Source organism: Lipomyces doorenjongii (assembly GCF_038497915.1).
Source record: "Lipomyces doorenjongii strain NRRL Y-27504 unplaced genomic scaffold V1508scaffold_20, whole genome shotgun sequence".
NCBI classification, from domain to species: domain Eukaryota; kingdom Fungi; phylum Ascomycota; class Lipomycetes; order Lipomycetales; family Lipomycetaceae; genus Lipomyces; species Lipomyces doorenjongii.
In genome coordinates, this window is record NW_027118087.1 from 88,583 (window position 1) to 100,633 (window position 12,051).

At 45.9% G+C, this 12,051-nt stretch overlaps 7 protein-coding genes across 7 annotated transcripts; 4 read left to right on the top strand and 3 right to left on the bottom strand.

Annotated features, from left to right (window-relative positions):
* Positions 1-115: 115 nt before the first annotated feature.
* V1508DRAFT_353770 (uncharacterized protein) lies at positions 116-343 on the bottom strand (the record flags this gene model as incomplete). Its single annotated transcript, XM_066936889.1, has 1 exon — positions 116-343. One exon carries the CDS (start codon positions 341-343, stop codon positions 116-118), a length of 228 nt encoding a protein of 75 aa, XP_066796195.1.
* Positions 344-848: 505 nt separating this feature from the next.
* Positions 849-1,661, top strand: V1508DRAFT_403967 (kinetochore complex Sim4 subunit Fta1-domain-containing protein; the record flags this gene model as incomplete). Its single annotated transcript, XM_066938592.1, has 1 exon — positions 849-1,661. One exon carries the CDS (start codon positions 849-851, stop codon positions 1,659-1,661), a length of 813 nt encoding a protein of 270 aa, XP_066796196.1.
* Positions 1,662-1,774: 113 nt separating this feature from the next.
* On the top strand, positions 1,775-3,444 carry V1508DRAFT_106813 (uncharacterized protein). The gene is made up of 2 exons (XM_066935848.1): positions 1,775-2,009; positions 2,057-3,444. Exons 1-2 carry the CDS (start codon positions 1,878-1,880, stop codon positions 2,969-2,971), a joined length of 1,047 nt encoding a protein of 348 aa, XP_066796197.1. The 5' UTR covers positions 1,775-1,877; the 3' UTR covers positions 2,972-3,444.
* A 149-nt stretch (positions 3,445-3,593) lies between these two features.
* Positions 3,594-4,259, top strand: V1508DRAFT_397096 (uncharacterized protein; the record flags this gene model as incomplete). The annotated part of the gene is made up of 2 exons (XM_066938137.1): positions 3,594-3,792; positions 3,850-4,259. 2 exons carry the CDS (start codon positions 3,594-3,596, stop codon positions 4,257-4,259), a joined length of 609 nt encoding a protein of 202 aa, XP_066796198.1.
* On the bottom strand, positions 4,249-5,467 carry V1508DRAFT_416242 (Alpha/beta knot methyltransferase). Its single transcript, XM_066940179.1, has 2 exons — positions 4,928-5,467; positions 4,249-4,872 (listed from the first exon to the last, which is right to left on the bottom strand). Exons 1-2 carry the CDS (start codon positions 5,198-5,200, stop codon positions 4,396-4,398), a joined length of 750 nt encoding a protein of 249 aa, XP_066796199.1. The 5' UTR covers positions 5,201-5,467; the 3' UTR covers positions 4,249-4,395.
* Positions 5,468-5,682: 215 nt separating this feature from the next.
* Positions 5,683-8,176, top strand: V1508DRAFT_403970 (uncharacterized protein; the record flags this gene model as incomplete). The annotated part of the gene is made up of 5 exons (XM_066938593.1): positions 5,683-6,066; positions 6,120-6,758; positions 6,809-7,048; positions 7,099-7,832; positions 7,882-8,176. The coding sequence occupies 5 exons, from the start codon at positions 5,683-5,685 to the stop codon at positions 8,174-8,176; spliced, it is 2,292 nt and encodes a 763-aa protein (XP_066796200.1).
* Positions 8,177-10,160: 1,984 nt separating this feature from the next.
* V1508DRAFT_106451 (Alpha/Beta hydrolase protein) lies at positions 10,161-11,538 on the bottom strand. Its single transcript, XM_066935847.1, has 7 exons — positions 11,371-11,538; positions 11,262-11,310; positions 10,970-11,211; positions 10,824-10,916; positions 10,500-10,775; positions 10,355-10,445; positions 10,161-10,305 (listed from the first exon to the last, which is right to left on the bottom strand). Exons 1-7 carry the CDS (start codon positions 11,434-11,436, stop codon positions 10,208-10,210), a joined length of 915 nt encoding a protein of 304 aa, XP_066796201.1. The 5' UTR covers positions 11,437-11,538; the 3' UTR covers positions 10,161-10,207.
* Positions 11,539-12,051: the final 513 nt, after the last annotated feature.

Below are 12,051 nucleotides of genomic sequence, written 5' to 3' on the forward strand. Positions count from 1 at the left end.
GCAAATGTCCATGGTTATCTATTGCACAACTATCACAGCTGCACAGGCTTCTTCATTACTACCAGACGTCAAGGCATGAAGCAAATTGAGGATTTGAGCTAAACAACGAATATAGCTATCTAAACCTCGGAAGCGATGTGCCATGCTGTCTTTGGAGGCTGTCATATATCATCGAAGCCATATTCTGAAACTCTAACACTTTCTCTCGATGTTGGAAGAGCCAGTGGGCAATGATTCCTAGGATTGGGAAATGATTCTTGCTTGTCCAAACGTCAAGCGAAAGAGCTATTGTTCCGCATGTTTGCAATAACTCTTCTTTCCAGTGGCTGTGAGATGAAGTCATGCACTGGCGTTAGCGAAGAACGAACATTGCGGACCTAAGCGGAAGCGTAATTCCTGGGACGTCATGAAAATTTGACGAAAACCTAGCGATTCGAGAGTTGTAAAGGCTGCCTCTCAGTTACAATCCATGAAGAATATTCTTCTCGAACAGTTGTTGCCGTGTGAGAGCTTCTCTCTTTCAGAACATCTAAGATAGAGGACTGTGCCTTCTTTGCCAGTCCTGGCCCGTCCTGTGCCTCAATAGAATGCCCCTTTCGAAGAGTCACATAAGGCAGATATCCACATTCGGAGCAGCCCTACAGAAGACTGCTATTACAGACGCTTGACCCTAGAAAATAATAATGTAGAATACTCAGATAACTATTCAAGGGCGATGTATTATTTTTTAACCCTTCCTCGCAAACAGCCCTAACCCTACTAGATCCTACCACGCGGAACATTGTTTACAGTCGATTCAGCGGTTCCTCGACTCCGGGAGTGTCGAAATATACCATATGCGGTTTGAAATGGCAACAGCAGTAACGACAGAGTTAGATTCGCCAATATCATCGCTTCTTAACACAACGCTCACAATCCACAAAAGTACACCTGTGGTCGGCATGTTACTTGCGTCCGACACTTCCACATGCCATAAGTATCTCGCGTCTCTCCGCCGACGAATTTTACCGTTCCTAGAACTTTTACCTAATGCATCCGTTACTGGAACCACAGGAGCATGGTCTACACAACAAAGCCATAGCTTACTAGAAGACGGGTGCGGTGTAACGATTCACTCCATCACACTTCCCTCTTGCAAATTTATACTCCTAGTCCCGCTTCATACAAGAACCGAGCACGAGCGTCAATTGGTTATATTCTCGCGCGCACAGCGACAGTTGCATAACGTGTTCATAAATTGGCTGGAGATGTATTTCGACATTGTCGTCCGTCCCCTAAAGTTATCCACTGACTTCCTACTACGGTTCATAGAGGACTATGTACTGTCCTGTCATCGGAATCAAGAGACGACGGCTGTTCAACTTGACTTTACGACTGGAATACCGCAGGTTAGAAGGATCACGATGGCGTTTGAAGCTGACGATGTAATGAAGTTTGCACGGAGCGGCCAGGGCGTCATGTCAAGGATGATGCAGCATATGGAGAACAGCACCGGTTTGAAATTTCAAGAGATCGACATAAGTCGGGCGGCTTGTAGTGGAGGTGTAATTGGGGCAGATGGACGGATAAAGTATATCGTCGGAGCTGATGTAAGTGATTGGCGGACGGGGTTAGTAGAAACATCGGTCGGCGCAATCGCTGACTTGGTATGGCGGACGTAAAAATAAAATATCCATGTAATGTATATTATTGTACTTTTAGGGTACGGAGTTGTGTGACAATTCATAGTTCATAATCGGTTTCAAACAGAAAATAGGTAGCTAGCTGTTTACTTCATCCGCAGTACGTTGGCGCCGCGCTGGGTCACTCGTACAAGCCGCACGTTGTGAAAGTAAAAATTTCTAGTTGCCATATCTCCTCTGCGTTTCCGGCAACCAATGACAATGGCCGGTACAATTACTCTATCAAAACCAGTTGCCGATTTTCACGTTCATGTCCGCGATGGCGACATGATGAAACTGGTCGTTCCGACCATCAAGCAGGGTGGTGTCTCTGTGGCCTACATCATGGTAACCACCTCCTATATGTATTATCAGTTCATAGCTAACGGAAACAGCCAAACTTGGTTCCACCATTAACCTCCGTCGCCGATGTCCTCGCCTACAAGTCCAGATTAGAAGCAGTTGACCAGAGTATTACGTATGTTATGACGCTCTACCTCTCGCCTTCCATCACGCCAGATGTCATCCACGACGCCGCAAAAGCCGGCATCACGGGTGTAAAATGCTACCCTGCGGGCGTGACCACGAATTCAGAGCACGGTGTCGCGTCTTACGTACCGTATTACCCCACATTCGCGGCGATGGAGGAAGAAGACATGGTGCTTAATCTACACGGCGAGTGTCCGTCCGCAGGACATATCCACCTTCTCAATGCAGAAGAAGAATTCCTCCCAACACTCAAGGACATTCACGCACGTTTCCCCAACCTACGAATCGTGCTCGAACACTGTACATCCGCCGCCGCAATCCAAGCCGTCAAAGACTGCGGGCCAACTGTCGCTGCAACCATCACCGCCCACCATTTATTCCTTACCATCGACAACTGGGCCGGAAATTCGTTCAATTACTGTAAACCCGTCGCGAAGTTCCCCGCAGACAAACAGGCTTTACTGGACGCTGCTACCTCTGGCGATCCCAAGTTTTTCTTTGGCTCGGATTCAGCCCCGCATCCTATCGTTAACAAAGAAAAAGGCAAAGGCGCCGCTGCCGGCGTCTTCACACAAACGCATGCTGCCGCATATGTCGCCGAGGCGTTTGATCAACTCGGCAAGCTTGACAGGATCGAGGCCTTTTTATGTGATTTTGGTAGGCAGTTTTATAAAATAAGGGAGAAGAAGGCCGAATGGAGCGTAGTGTTGAAGAATGAGCAGAACGTTGTCCCCCCGTTAGTGGGCAAGGGTGCATCTGCGGTTGTGCCGTTCAAGGCGGGTGAGAAGTTAAATTGGAAGGTCGAGATTGTCGGGCTATAAGTCACACTTCTAAGAGTGTAGTATAAACTGATATATGCTGCATTATCTACTTTCCCTTCATGCTATCATCTGCCATCTAAGGGTTAAAGTTTCCGTAGATTAATGCCGCACGCTAGACCGTCATGACCTCACGAATCCGACCCCATCTCAACTGCCTCTACCAACTTCGCCTTCGAGAATCCTACAGAAAAAGGGAGTAGTGCCGCTTACTCTCGTCGTCATAGGCTCCACCGGCTTTGCCGGACGACATGTCACGATAGAACTACTAAACCGCGGACACACGGTCGTTGGGATCGCGAGGACACCAACTGCGATAGGTAAACACGATAACTACAAGCCTACCAAGATCGATATATTGTCAGGTCAAACAGCGGAACTTGAGTCTATTTTCTCTCAGGCGGATGTCGTTGTCAAGTTAACGTATTGATTATTGCATGGATTGGTCGTGTTCGTGCTGACACCTCATCCAGCGCTTTTGGACCCCCACTTTGGTACAGATATCGCGTACAAATTCTACATGGAAGCCGTCCGTCAAGTTCTCCTGGCATTCATATTGGCGACAAGACAACGCCCATTCGAGCGTCCCTATCTAATCGTCATCGGCGGCACGGGATCATTAATAATGCCGGGAACAGGTGGTGTAAATGTTGTTGATTACGATCCGTTTTGGCTAGATTACGTGCGGAGTATATCCCGGAGCGTGGTGCATGTTGCGTATTGCAAGGAGATCAATCCGACGTTTGGAGAGATGATGGAGAAATACCGGGAGATTTTGATGAAAGGGGAGCGCGTGAATGAGGGTCAGTTTGAGCAGATGAAACGTGAGTACAGGTGCATCTGTCTGTCTTTGGTATTATTGGTGATTGATGAGGAGATAGGATACGAAGAAATGATGACCAACATGGATCACGACTTTGTTCGGGCGTGCTGTACGAGCTATCTCTTCTACGACGGCAACGAGTCGTTTGACTGGACGTTCATTTCGCCGCCTGCGATGTATTGTCCTGGGAAACGAACAGGCGAGTATGACGTGCACATGCAAGATTCACTTCCTTTGCCTGCTGAAGAAGGGGACTTGTTGCCAGGAATTTCAGCCTCAGACATGGCGATCTTGATAGCAGACGAAGCGGAGCGGAAAGGCATGAAGTGGAAGCACTGGACCGCTACCGCCGACCAGTCCGATGACAGATTGGTGCCGACCTATCTATCCTACAATATGGCACAGTTATGTATTATTGGCATCGTACTTCGAGCTTCACATGGCCGAGTTTTCTGCCATGACAATTAACCATCCTAAATAAATCAAATGCTTGATGACTGCATTATGCACACAAACCGCAAACGCCATAAAACAACTTAGAACATGACGATTCTGACAACCAATAACAAATGAGCACAACAATGAAGCCTTTTTGAAAAAAGACTCACATAATTCCCCATGCGTCCTCACATCCGTGACAAAACTTGCTGCAAGCGACAGAAGCAGACAACGAGTACTGCGAAACACCAATTTTCTCATCAACCCACTCATCCGCGAAATCGTCCGCACCATGCGCCATCGCGCCTACGAACACGCAAATACTCTCATCAGGATCCATGGTCTGCACATAATCCTGCACCCTCTGGACCGGCGCTTCAGCAGATAATGTGATTTTTCGACATTTAGTTGGTAGGTGGTCGGAAATGGGGTTCTTGATCACTTTAAGTAGTTTTTCTTGCGAGTTGACAGACCGGATAGAGAGCTTGTGAAGGAGCTGGACCATTAGACCTGAAAAGCGCTTGAAGGTGCGTGGAATTCGGACGGACGGGTTGACTTCGATTAATACGCCCTTGGCTGTGAGGATATACACTTGCAGTTTTCCAGCTTTATTAATAGGCGAATCGAGCAGAGTCAGCAGACACTACAAATATTGATAAGTACATGCTCAGATATCCAGCCAGTCAACAAGAACGAACCTGATGCGTAATATCGGGTCTCGCATCCGCAATATCCCGCTGCATACGCTTCAACAGACCTTGATGATCATCGCAGTTCAGAAGCGCATACCGATCGCCTTGGGCGCCATTCCGCGATGGCACCTTGTGCGTTTCCAAACACGCCTGCGCAAGAACGACGATCAGTCGCTGCGTGTTTTTATCGCGAGTCGGGATCGGAACTGCGGCTTCTGGCATGAACGTCGGCGGCCCCGAATTAGATCGCGTCCGGTGAGGAGTTCGTTGTGGTGGCATATCGAACAGGAGAAGATCGATACAAATTTCGAGATTACTGACTACTACCTTCCACAGGGTAGATCAAATTGAGGATTATGTTATGGCAATAATAAAACGTTCCTAGCTCAGTGCAAACTAGCCTCGCTGAAATTAGGCGGTTGCAATAATATGGAGTTGCGGATGAGATGGCGCAGCTTTCTTGAATTAATTGGGACGTTGCACAAAATTTTTCGTCGCGCTAAGAGGTAATCTGAGGATTAGGTTCAGTGCTAGCTTTGTGAAGAAATACACTAACTGTATATCGCTTAGTAAGTTGTATTAAAGTTTGTTTGTCCTGACGCACTTTAAGAAATTGAAAGAGTGGAATCGGATAAAGCGACATCACAGTCGTCCATTCGGATTTTGACCCGGCAGAAAATCAGTACTGTAGGTATACATGCTTTACATGGCCATGTATGGGAAGTATTAGTGGCGCCCTAAGGCTGGAATCGACAGGATCAATGGCCCTGCCAAACACGCCATTCAACACCACCACCTCGAACGCGAAAGGCGCATCCGGTACAAGAATTACCGCCGATGACGAGGACTATGGATTTGATGACGAGATTGAAGAGCATGAGTTACAACGGCTTGAAGAAAATGCGCGTAAGCTCAGTCAAGTGGTGAGCACTCGATCGAGAACCGAGTCGGTTCGTTTGCCAGTCGACGCGTTGTGTACCCAAGTGGAGGACTTCCTTGCGCAAGAAGAAGATGGAGATGAGCAGGCTATGAGCGAGCTTATGTATCACAATGTGGAATTGGACGTATGGAATCGTAATCCTGGTGCGCTGCGGAGAGGAGAATCGACCAGCGAGGTAGAGACGTTGCTGAGGCAACTCGAGGATGTAAGGTATCCTAACGTTTATTCGAAGGACGCGTCACTAATACGATATTTCAGCTGCGAGATCAGAATGCAGAACTTCAGAAGGCTCGGGATGAAGCTGTAACGTCGTTACAAACGGCTCGAGGCGAAATTTCAATCGTTAGGAGCCATTTGGTAAGCATGAATACTGCCCATGATCAGACAATCGTACATCTCAAAAGTGTCCAAGAGACAGAAAGACAACGCCGTGATTCCGAAATTACAGAGCTTCGACGCGAGATCGAACGGTTACAGGCGGAACGGGCATTTATGGAGCGCGATCTTAAAGAAGTGATGGACAAGTTACGGACTTTGGATCGTGCAGTACAGCGGGAGGCTCAGGCAGCTGCGAGCGAATATAAAGGTTCCCCAAGTCCTCGAAAATTAAAAAGGCCGGATAGATCGTCTGGGTTACGAGATGGCTTTGACGTTCCAATGTCACCGACCAAGATTGGCAGGAAGCGACGAAGGCCAGAGTCAGCCGATATTGAAGACAATATGAATGTTCTTAGAGAAGCGACTAATAGAGAGTCAATTAGCAGTCGTGACTCGTCGACGGGATCTGCTATGTTCGTTCATGGGTCTGACAGCATATCGACAACTCCAAAGGAGAACATACGTGAAAAGGAAATAGTGAGGGAACAGATCCGGATACTTGTTGACGACAAATACGAGGTAGGCCGACTCATTATGTCTTGGGTTTACATATTCTTACTAAGGGGCAGTTCGTGACCAAATTGTACAGTTGCCAGCTCGAGCCAAGCGGTGGAAAACTGTTTGACATTCTCTCACAACATCCAGTCGAACTTAAGCACGACGATGGATCCACGAAGTACTCGGGGTCTCTATCTACAGCTATTACGAGTATCATCAATATGCAGAACACTTCTATAGAATTGCTTATCGAGTCACTGATATTACGTGTCATGGAGCTTTGGCACAGCGAAGTGACTGACAGTAACTCTGTGAGTATTTCCCAAGCCGATGATATTCTCGGTAATTAACAGTATTTTAGATTACTTCGATTGATCCTCTCCTTAGTGTTTTGAAATTTATTGTCACATATAACCCAAATTTGGTTTCGCTCACAATGTTACAAGGTGTAGTCGTTGCATGCCAGGAAACTTTTGTACGACTGGAATCCCGGACTATGCTTCACTCTACGGATTGGCAAGCGATGACACAGCTGGCCGTTCTCTCACTATTTGAATCAGTAGTTCATGTGCTTGATGACAGGCAAGGGAACTACAGTAGACATAATAATAGGATTATGGGACTTTGGCAATCTGTGTCGATTGAATTCGTTTTGCGAATGCTGGCGAATACTCGCATTACTCCGCGACTATCAATTCGGTTCCACAACTTTACTTCGAGAATTCTCAGTGCGTCTATTTTGCCGGGCTCGTTCGGTCCAGTGTTGCAACTTCAAGAAGATCAGCCTAGTGCAGAAGCTAACATAGTCGATCACATGACTCGGTTACTAATCGATGATGCCGTAGGCTTATCAGTTGTCCATGTAGCGCTATCTGAAAACGTAGAGCATCTGGATTACGACGAGTATGAGTACGAGTTTGAGATTGTGTCTTCGCGACTGCAAATCTTGAATACGTTGAGGGCACTAGCCAGCACGAGGCGTGGACAGAGACTGTTAGCTGAGCATCCGAAGGTAACTGCGCGGTTGATTTGTTGCGTTTCGCAACAGTTAGACAGGATTTATGAAAGTGATTTGGTGCATGACAGTGCTGAAAGGTGAGTGGCAAGACGAAGAGTTGTAGACAAAACGACTAACTGTAGGAAGGACTGAGTTAATTTCATTGGTTGTGCGATTGCTTCATCGAATGCATTTTGGCACCGATAGCCCAGCCGACGATAGCCGACCGGTCTCATCTATCGCGAATAGCCAAGATATCCTAAATCCGTATGGCGCCAAATATGAGTTGGTCGTTGGATTGACACGAGTAGCATTTGGCGAGGGCATGCAATATCACTACGCCTTTGACGACACGACCGTTGATTGTGCGAGAAATTTGCTTCAGATTGGAAGAACCATTCAGGAAACCAATTTGTTATACTCGTCCGTGAATGCGGAGTAGATGTAGGACAAAGTCTTTGTACATATTGAATTAATTTTGCATCGCTTTGGGGTCCACTAGTGACTGCTGGAATCCCAAATAGTGAATTCCCGTGTACGTCTCTAGATTGTGAATCTTATGTCACAAACAAGCTCATCTTACTCGCCCTATGACTGATCCTAAGTTTTACGTGCGTGTAATAAAGCCAGACACGATGACGATAAAGAACCTTTTGGGTGCTGGGGCCTACTCGAGTCTCTGTTCCGGAGTATTACTACTCAGCAGAGCAAGTGCATTGTTATACTCAGAATCCGTGTTATCCTCCCACGCAGGAGAAACCTCCTCTGACTCCGTAAATGACATCGTGCTTGATATCTCAGTTGCGGGTAAGGTCTAATCTCTCGCTGTCTTGCTGATGTGTTGGTGATTGAGTTACAATGCTACAACACTGTGTAGGTAGAAGTCCGCGAGAACGGTTACGAACGCAGCCTGTTTTCATCTGCCGGTCGATTGGATTTGATTGGCAACAGCCTCGGTAGTTCGACGTAACACACTACAACGCTGTTACGGGAAACAGACGCATCACCACTATTGATTGAAATTGCTAAGCGATACAACTATTTATTAATTCTCGAATCATTTCTTCTTTTATTAATTTGAACCTAAATGGCTGATTCCATCAGCTTTTGGGCCAGGAGCTATTAAGGTTTGTGGGGAACTCTTATGCACATAATTCGTTGCTTTCAGAACAGCGGAGGGGGAAGGCGCACAAAAATACAGCAGTGTAAGAATCCGGTAAAATTCTCTGGAGAACTCGCAACAACAGATTCCGGGGACCTGTAACGGATAAATTTAGGCAGTTGATAAGTTGAACAGTGGGAAACTGCCGGGGGAGTGGCATTGCTCGTAACATTTGTTGAAGTGGAAACTACGAACAGAGTAGACTGCCTCAGATTCATCCAGAGAAGTTTTACTATCCTACCATGACGTCGCTCGGCATTCCAATGCATATTCTTCGATGGTTCTTGAACCGCGACCGCTGACGTGAGGATAACTACAATTCACAGCGCTTCCTTCCGGTACTCCGAAGTAGGTTTTGAATAGCTGACTGAACCTTGGCCGAAACTTCACTATTAGATTTCCGTTCGAAAGATTTATCGCTTCACTTAAATTGCATCAGGTTTAGAATACAAGCTCGCCGACTTGTTATTCCATATGATTGATCTGTAACTCTTTAAAGTGCTTTTTTTGTTACTGAGCGTCTTGATCGTGAATCGCGATTAAGGTATTATGACGTCTCTGGCGTTTAGTGAGCAGCAAGTGTCTAGTCGATATGTATTTTGATTTACAAGTTCCATAGTGTAAGCGCGCCAATAATCCGAGAATACTAGAAATGTTGTGTGGAATTACGGCGGCGTACCGCAACTTATTGTGCCGCGTACGAAAAATTAATTGGCTGCGTACGAATATTTTGCTCACACTGGTCGATTGGTGGTTATTTTACCAATCCAGTCATAGGCATACTGTGCAGTAGTTTCGTGAACCAACCTCTGAAATATTTAGTCTCATGTCATAATTTGTCGTTAATCACAGTTGAAAGGATAAAAAATATTTCTTTTGGGTGATGGAAGATTGGAGACTCCAAACCGGTAGTACTATAGCGATATAGAACAGTCATGGTGGACCTGATATAGCTGACATTTTTGCGACCTTGGAAGTGCTCAATGAAAACGCTTCTGCCACTATCTACAAGACTAAATTGGATAGTTTGCGGAAGCATATCATCAGGCAGGCTCAACTGCCAAACGTCATCAGGACCGTCGTTATACGTTCTGGTTAGAACTCTCAATTGCCGGCATGTGTCCCACAAAGCCAAGGTTGCATATTTATTTTCAGTGCGACTACAACTTATCTTCTCAGGTTGGACGCATTTTACAATATGTTGGGCAGCTCCATAAACTGACTTGTTTATGAAGGTCAAACATGAACTATGAATTATAAACTGTGTGCGGCATGTTCCCATTACCAATGCCGGCTGAATACGAAGCGAGCTCACAACTTCGCATCGACCTTTGAGCCGCTCTTGTCCAAGATCCACTTTGTCAGCTCATCTTGGAATTTCTTCCGGTCGCTTTCGATCTCGTTTTGCACTGCTGATCAGCATTACTGTCCAGCATTAATAGAGAACAAGAGACTTACGCTCATGGTAGCCACCCTCAATGGTTACCAGCTTCTTATCATTGACTGGAATATTCCTAATAAAATCCGCTGAAGCACCATAGAAATTGATCTAATAAACCGTCCACGCGTCAGTATGCGATATGCCATGAGAGAGTGAGTTTACCTGATCTGCGTCTCCATGAAAGACCAATAGAGGACGGTTGACGATCTTTGAGTAATAGTCCTTATCCAAAAGCTTTCGACCACGATTAAGCATATCTGACATTTGCTTCAACGTGCAAGTAGCATGGCACATTGGATCGTCCTTGACCTTTTGGACTGATACTGGATCGCGGGAGAGAAAATCGAAGTCTATACCCGTGAAGTACTGCAATCTTGGAAAAGCTTTGGAAATGCCAAGCAGTATGTAATAGACCACCTGATTTGGACGTGTTCGAGGCTAATCATTGGTTTAGTAAGAGTATATGAATAGGTGTTATATACATACATGGACTAAGATCAAAGGAGCAACGGCAATGTAACCAGCGAACCATTGTCTGTGCCGTCCCTTGATCGCGTAGTTGAGACAGATTGCACCGCCCTACGCATTTATTGTAAGTCTGCTTTCGAAATCGCCAAATCTGCCTAACTTACCATGCTGAATCCAATCATGAACCACGGAATAGGAGTCTTCTCATCGACTATTTCTGGTCCGATTCTCCGCTCGATTATTTCTTCCAAATCAGAATATACCAATTTTTCGTCCGTCATGCCCCAGTCTTTCTTCTTGGGAGACGTCTGGCCGGCTCCGCGCTGGTCGAAGGCAAAAACTTCGACGCCTTTGGTTGCCAGGATGTCGAAGAGCTCCTCATAACGATTGACATGTTCCGCGAAACCTGAATGTAATTAATATTTTATTCTAGATTCATAAAATATTGGACGTTACCGTGAAGAAAGAATAATTTAGCCACTGTTTGTGTTCCTGGTGGAGTTACCTACTCGACACCGCGGTCAGCAAATTGCTCTAATGTTGCCGTGGAAACAGTTCAACTTACAGTTGATTTGACGTAGAAGTCGATGCCATTCACCAGCCATCTCTCTTCAGTTCTAATGCCCGCCATTTTAATCGCTGAGGAATGGTAGTTGTCAATTTCTGGGTTCTTATGGTTTGGCAGTGGAGTCAGCCGCAACGGATTACCACTAGCTGTCACGCGTCAAGCGGGGACAAGAACCTGCCAAAAGCTCTAATTTGGGGCTTATGTGCAAAACCAACGCGGGCCGTAGGCCAGCATTTCTTATATCGTTGGGCACCAAAATAGCCAAAAATTAGTACCTCGCTTGTCGATTAGAGCATATGACCGTGATGTTCGTCGAGCGAATTCTCGGAGAGCCAAATATCAATCGGATTGGATTTTTTGTTAGGAAGAGCAAACTCGCACGCGACATAGCACAAATGATGAGGACGTCTGTCGAGAGGATATTAGTTGTATATATCTGGTTGTAGTGAAAAAAGTATAGATAGCGATATACAGTAAATTTCAACATAATACGACGATCCTTCTGCGACAATATTACGTTATTTCGCGAAGAGTAAACCTCGACGAACTGAAGTTTCATTCTCAACCTTTTCACTAAATATGCTTGAACTCGCCTCAAGTCTCATTGAAAATGTAATTTATCTACTGTACAGCTTTCTACCGCCCTAAGATGCAAGGCGATATTCCCTAAATATTCTC

What these genes read in the sequence shown, in the direction of transcription:
- V1508DRAFT_106813 (XM_066935848.1), top strand. Translation starts at nt 1,878, where the DNA reads ATGACAATGGCCGGTACAATTACTCTATCAAAACCAGTTGCCGATTTT. An exon ending in TCTCTGTGGCCTACATCATG is followed by an intron (nt 2,010 to 2,056) that starts GTAACCACCTCC and finishes TAACGGAAACAG; the next exon opens with CCAAACTTGGTTCCACCATT.
- V1508DRAFT_106451 (XM_066935847.1), bottom strand. Translation starts at nt 11,436, where the DNA reads ATGGCGGGCATTAGAACTGAAGAGAGATGGCTGGTGAATGGCATCGAC. An exon ending in TTCATGGAGACGCAGATCAG is followed by an intron (nt 10,446 to 10,499) that starts GTAAACTCACTC and finishes ACGGTTTATTAG; the next exon opens with ATCAATTTCTATGGTGCTTC. An exon ending in TGAGGGTGGCTACCATGAGC is followed by an intron (nt 10,306 to 10,354) that starts GTAAGTCTCTTG and finishes GCTGATCAGCAG; the next exon opens with TGCAAAACGAGATCGAAAGC.
- V1508DRAFT_416242 (XM_066940179.1), bottom strand. Translation starts at nt 5,200, where the DNA reads ATGCCACCACAACGAACTCCTCACCGGACGCGATCTAATTCGGGGCCG. An exon ending in GACCCGATATTACGCATCAG is followed by an intron (nt 4,873 to 4,927) that starts GTTCGTTCTTGT and finishes CAATATTTGTAG; the next exon opens with TGTCTGCTGACTCTGCTCGA.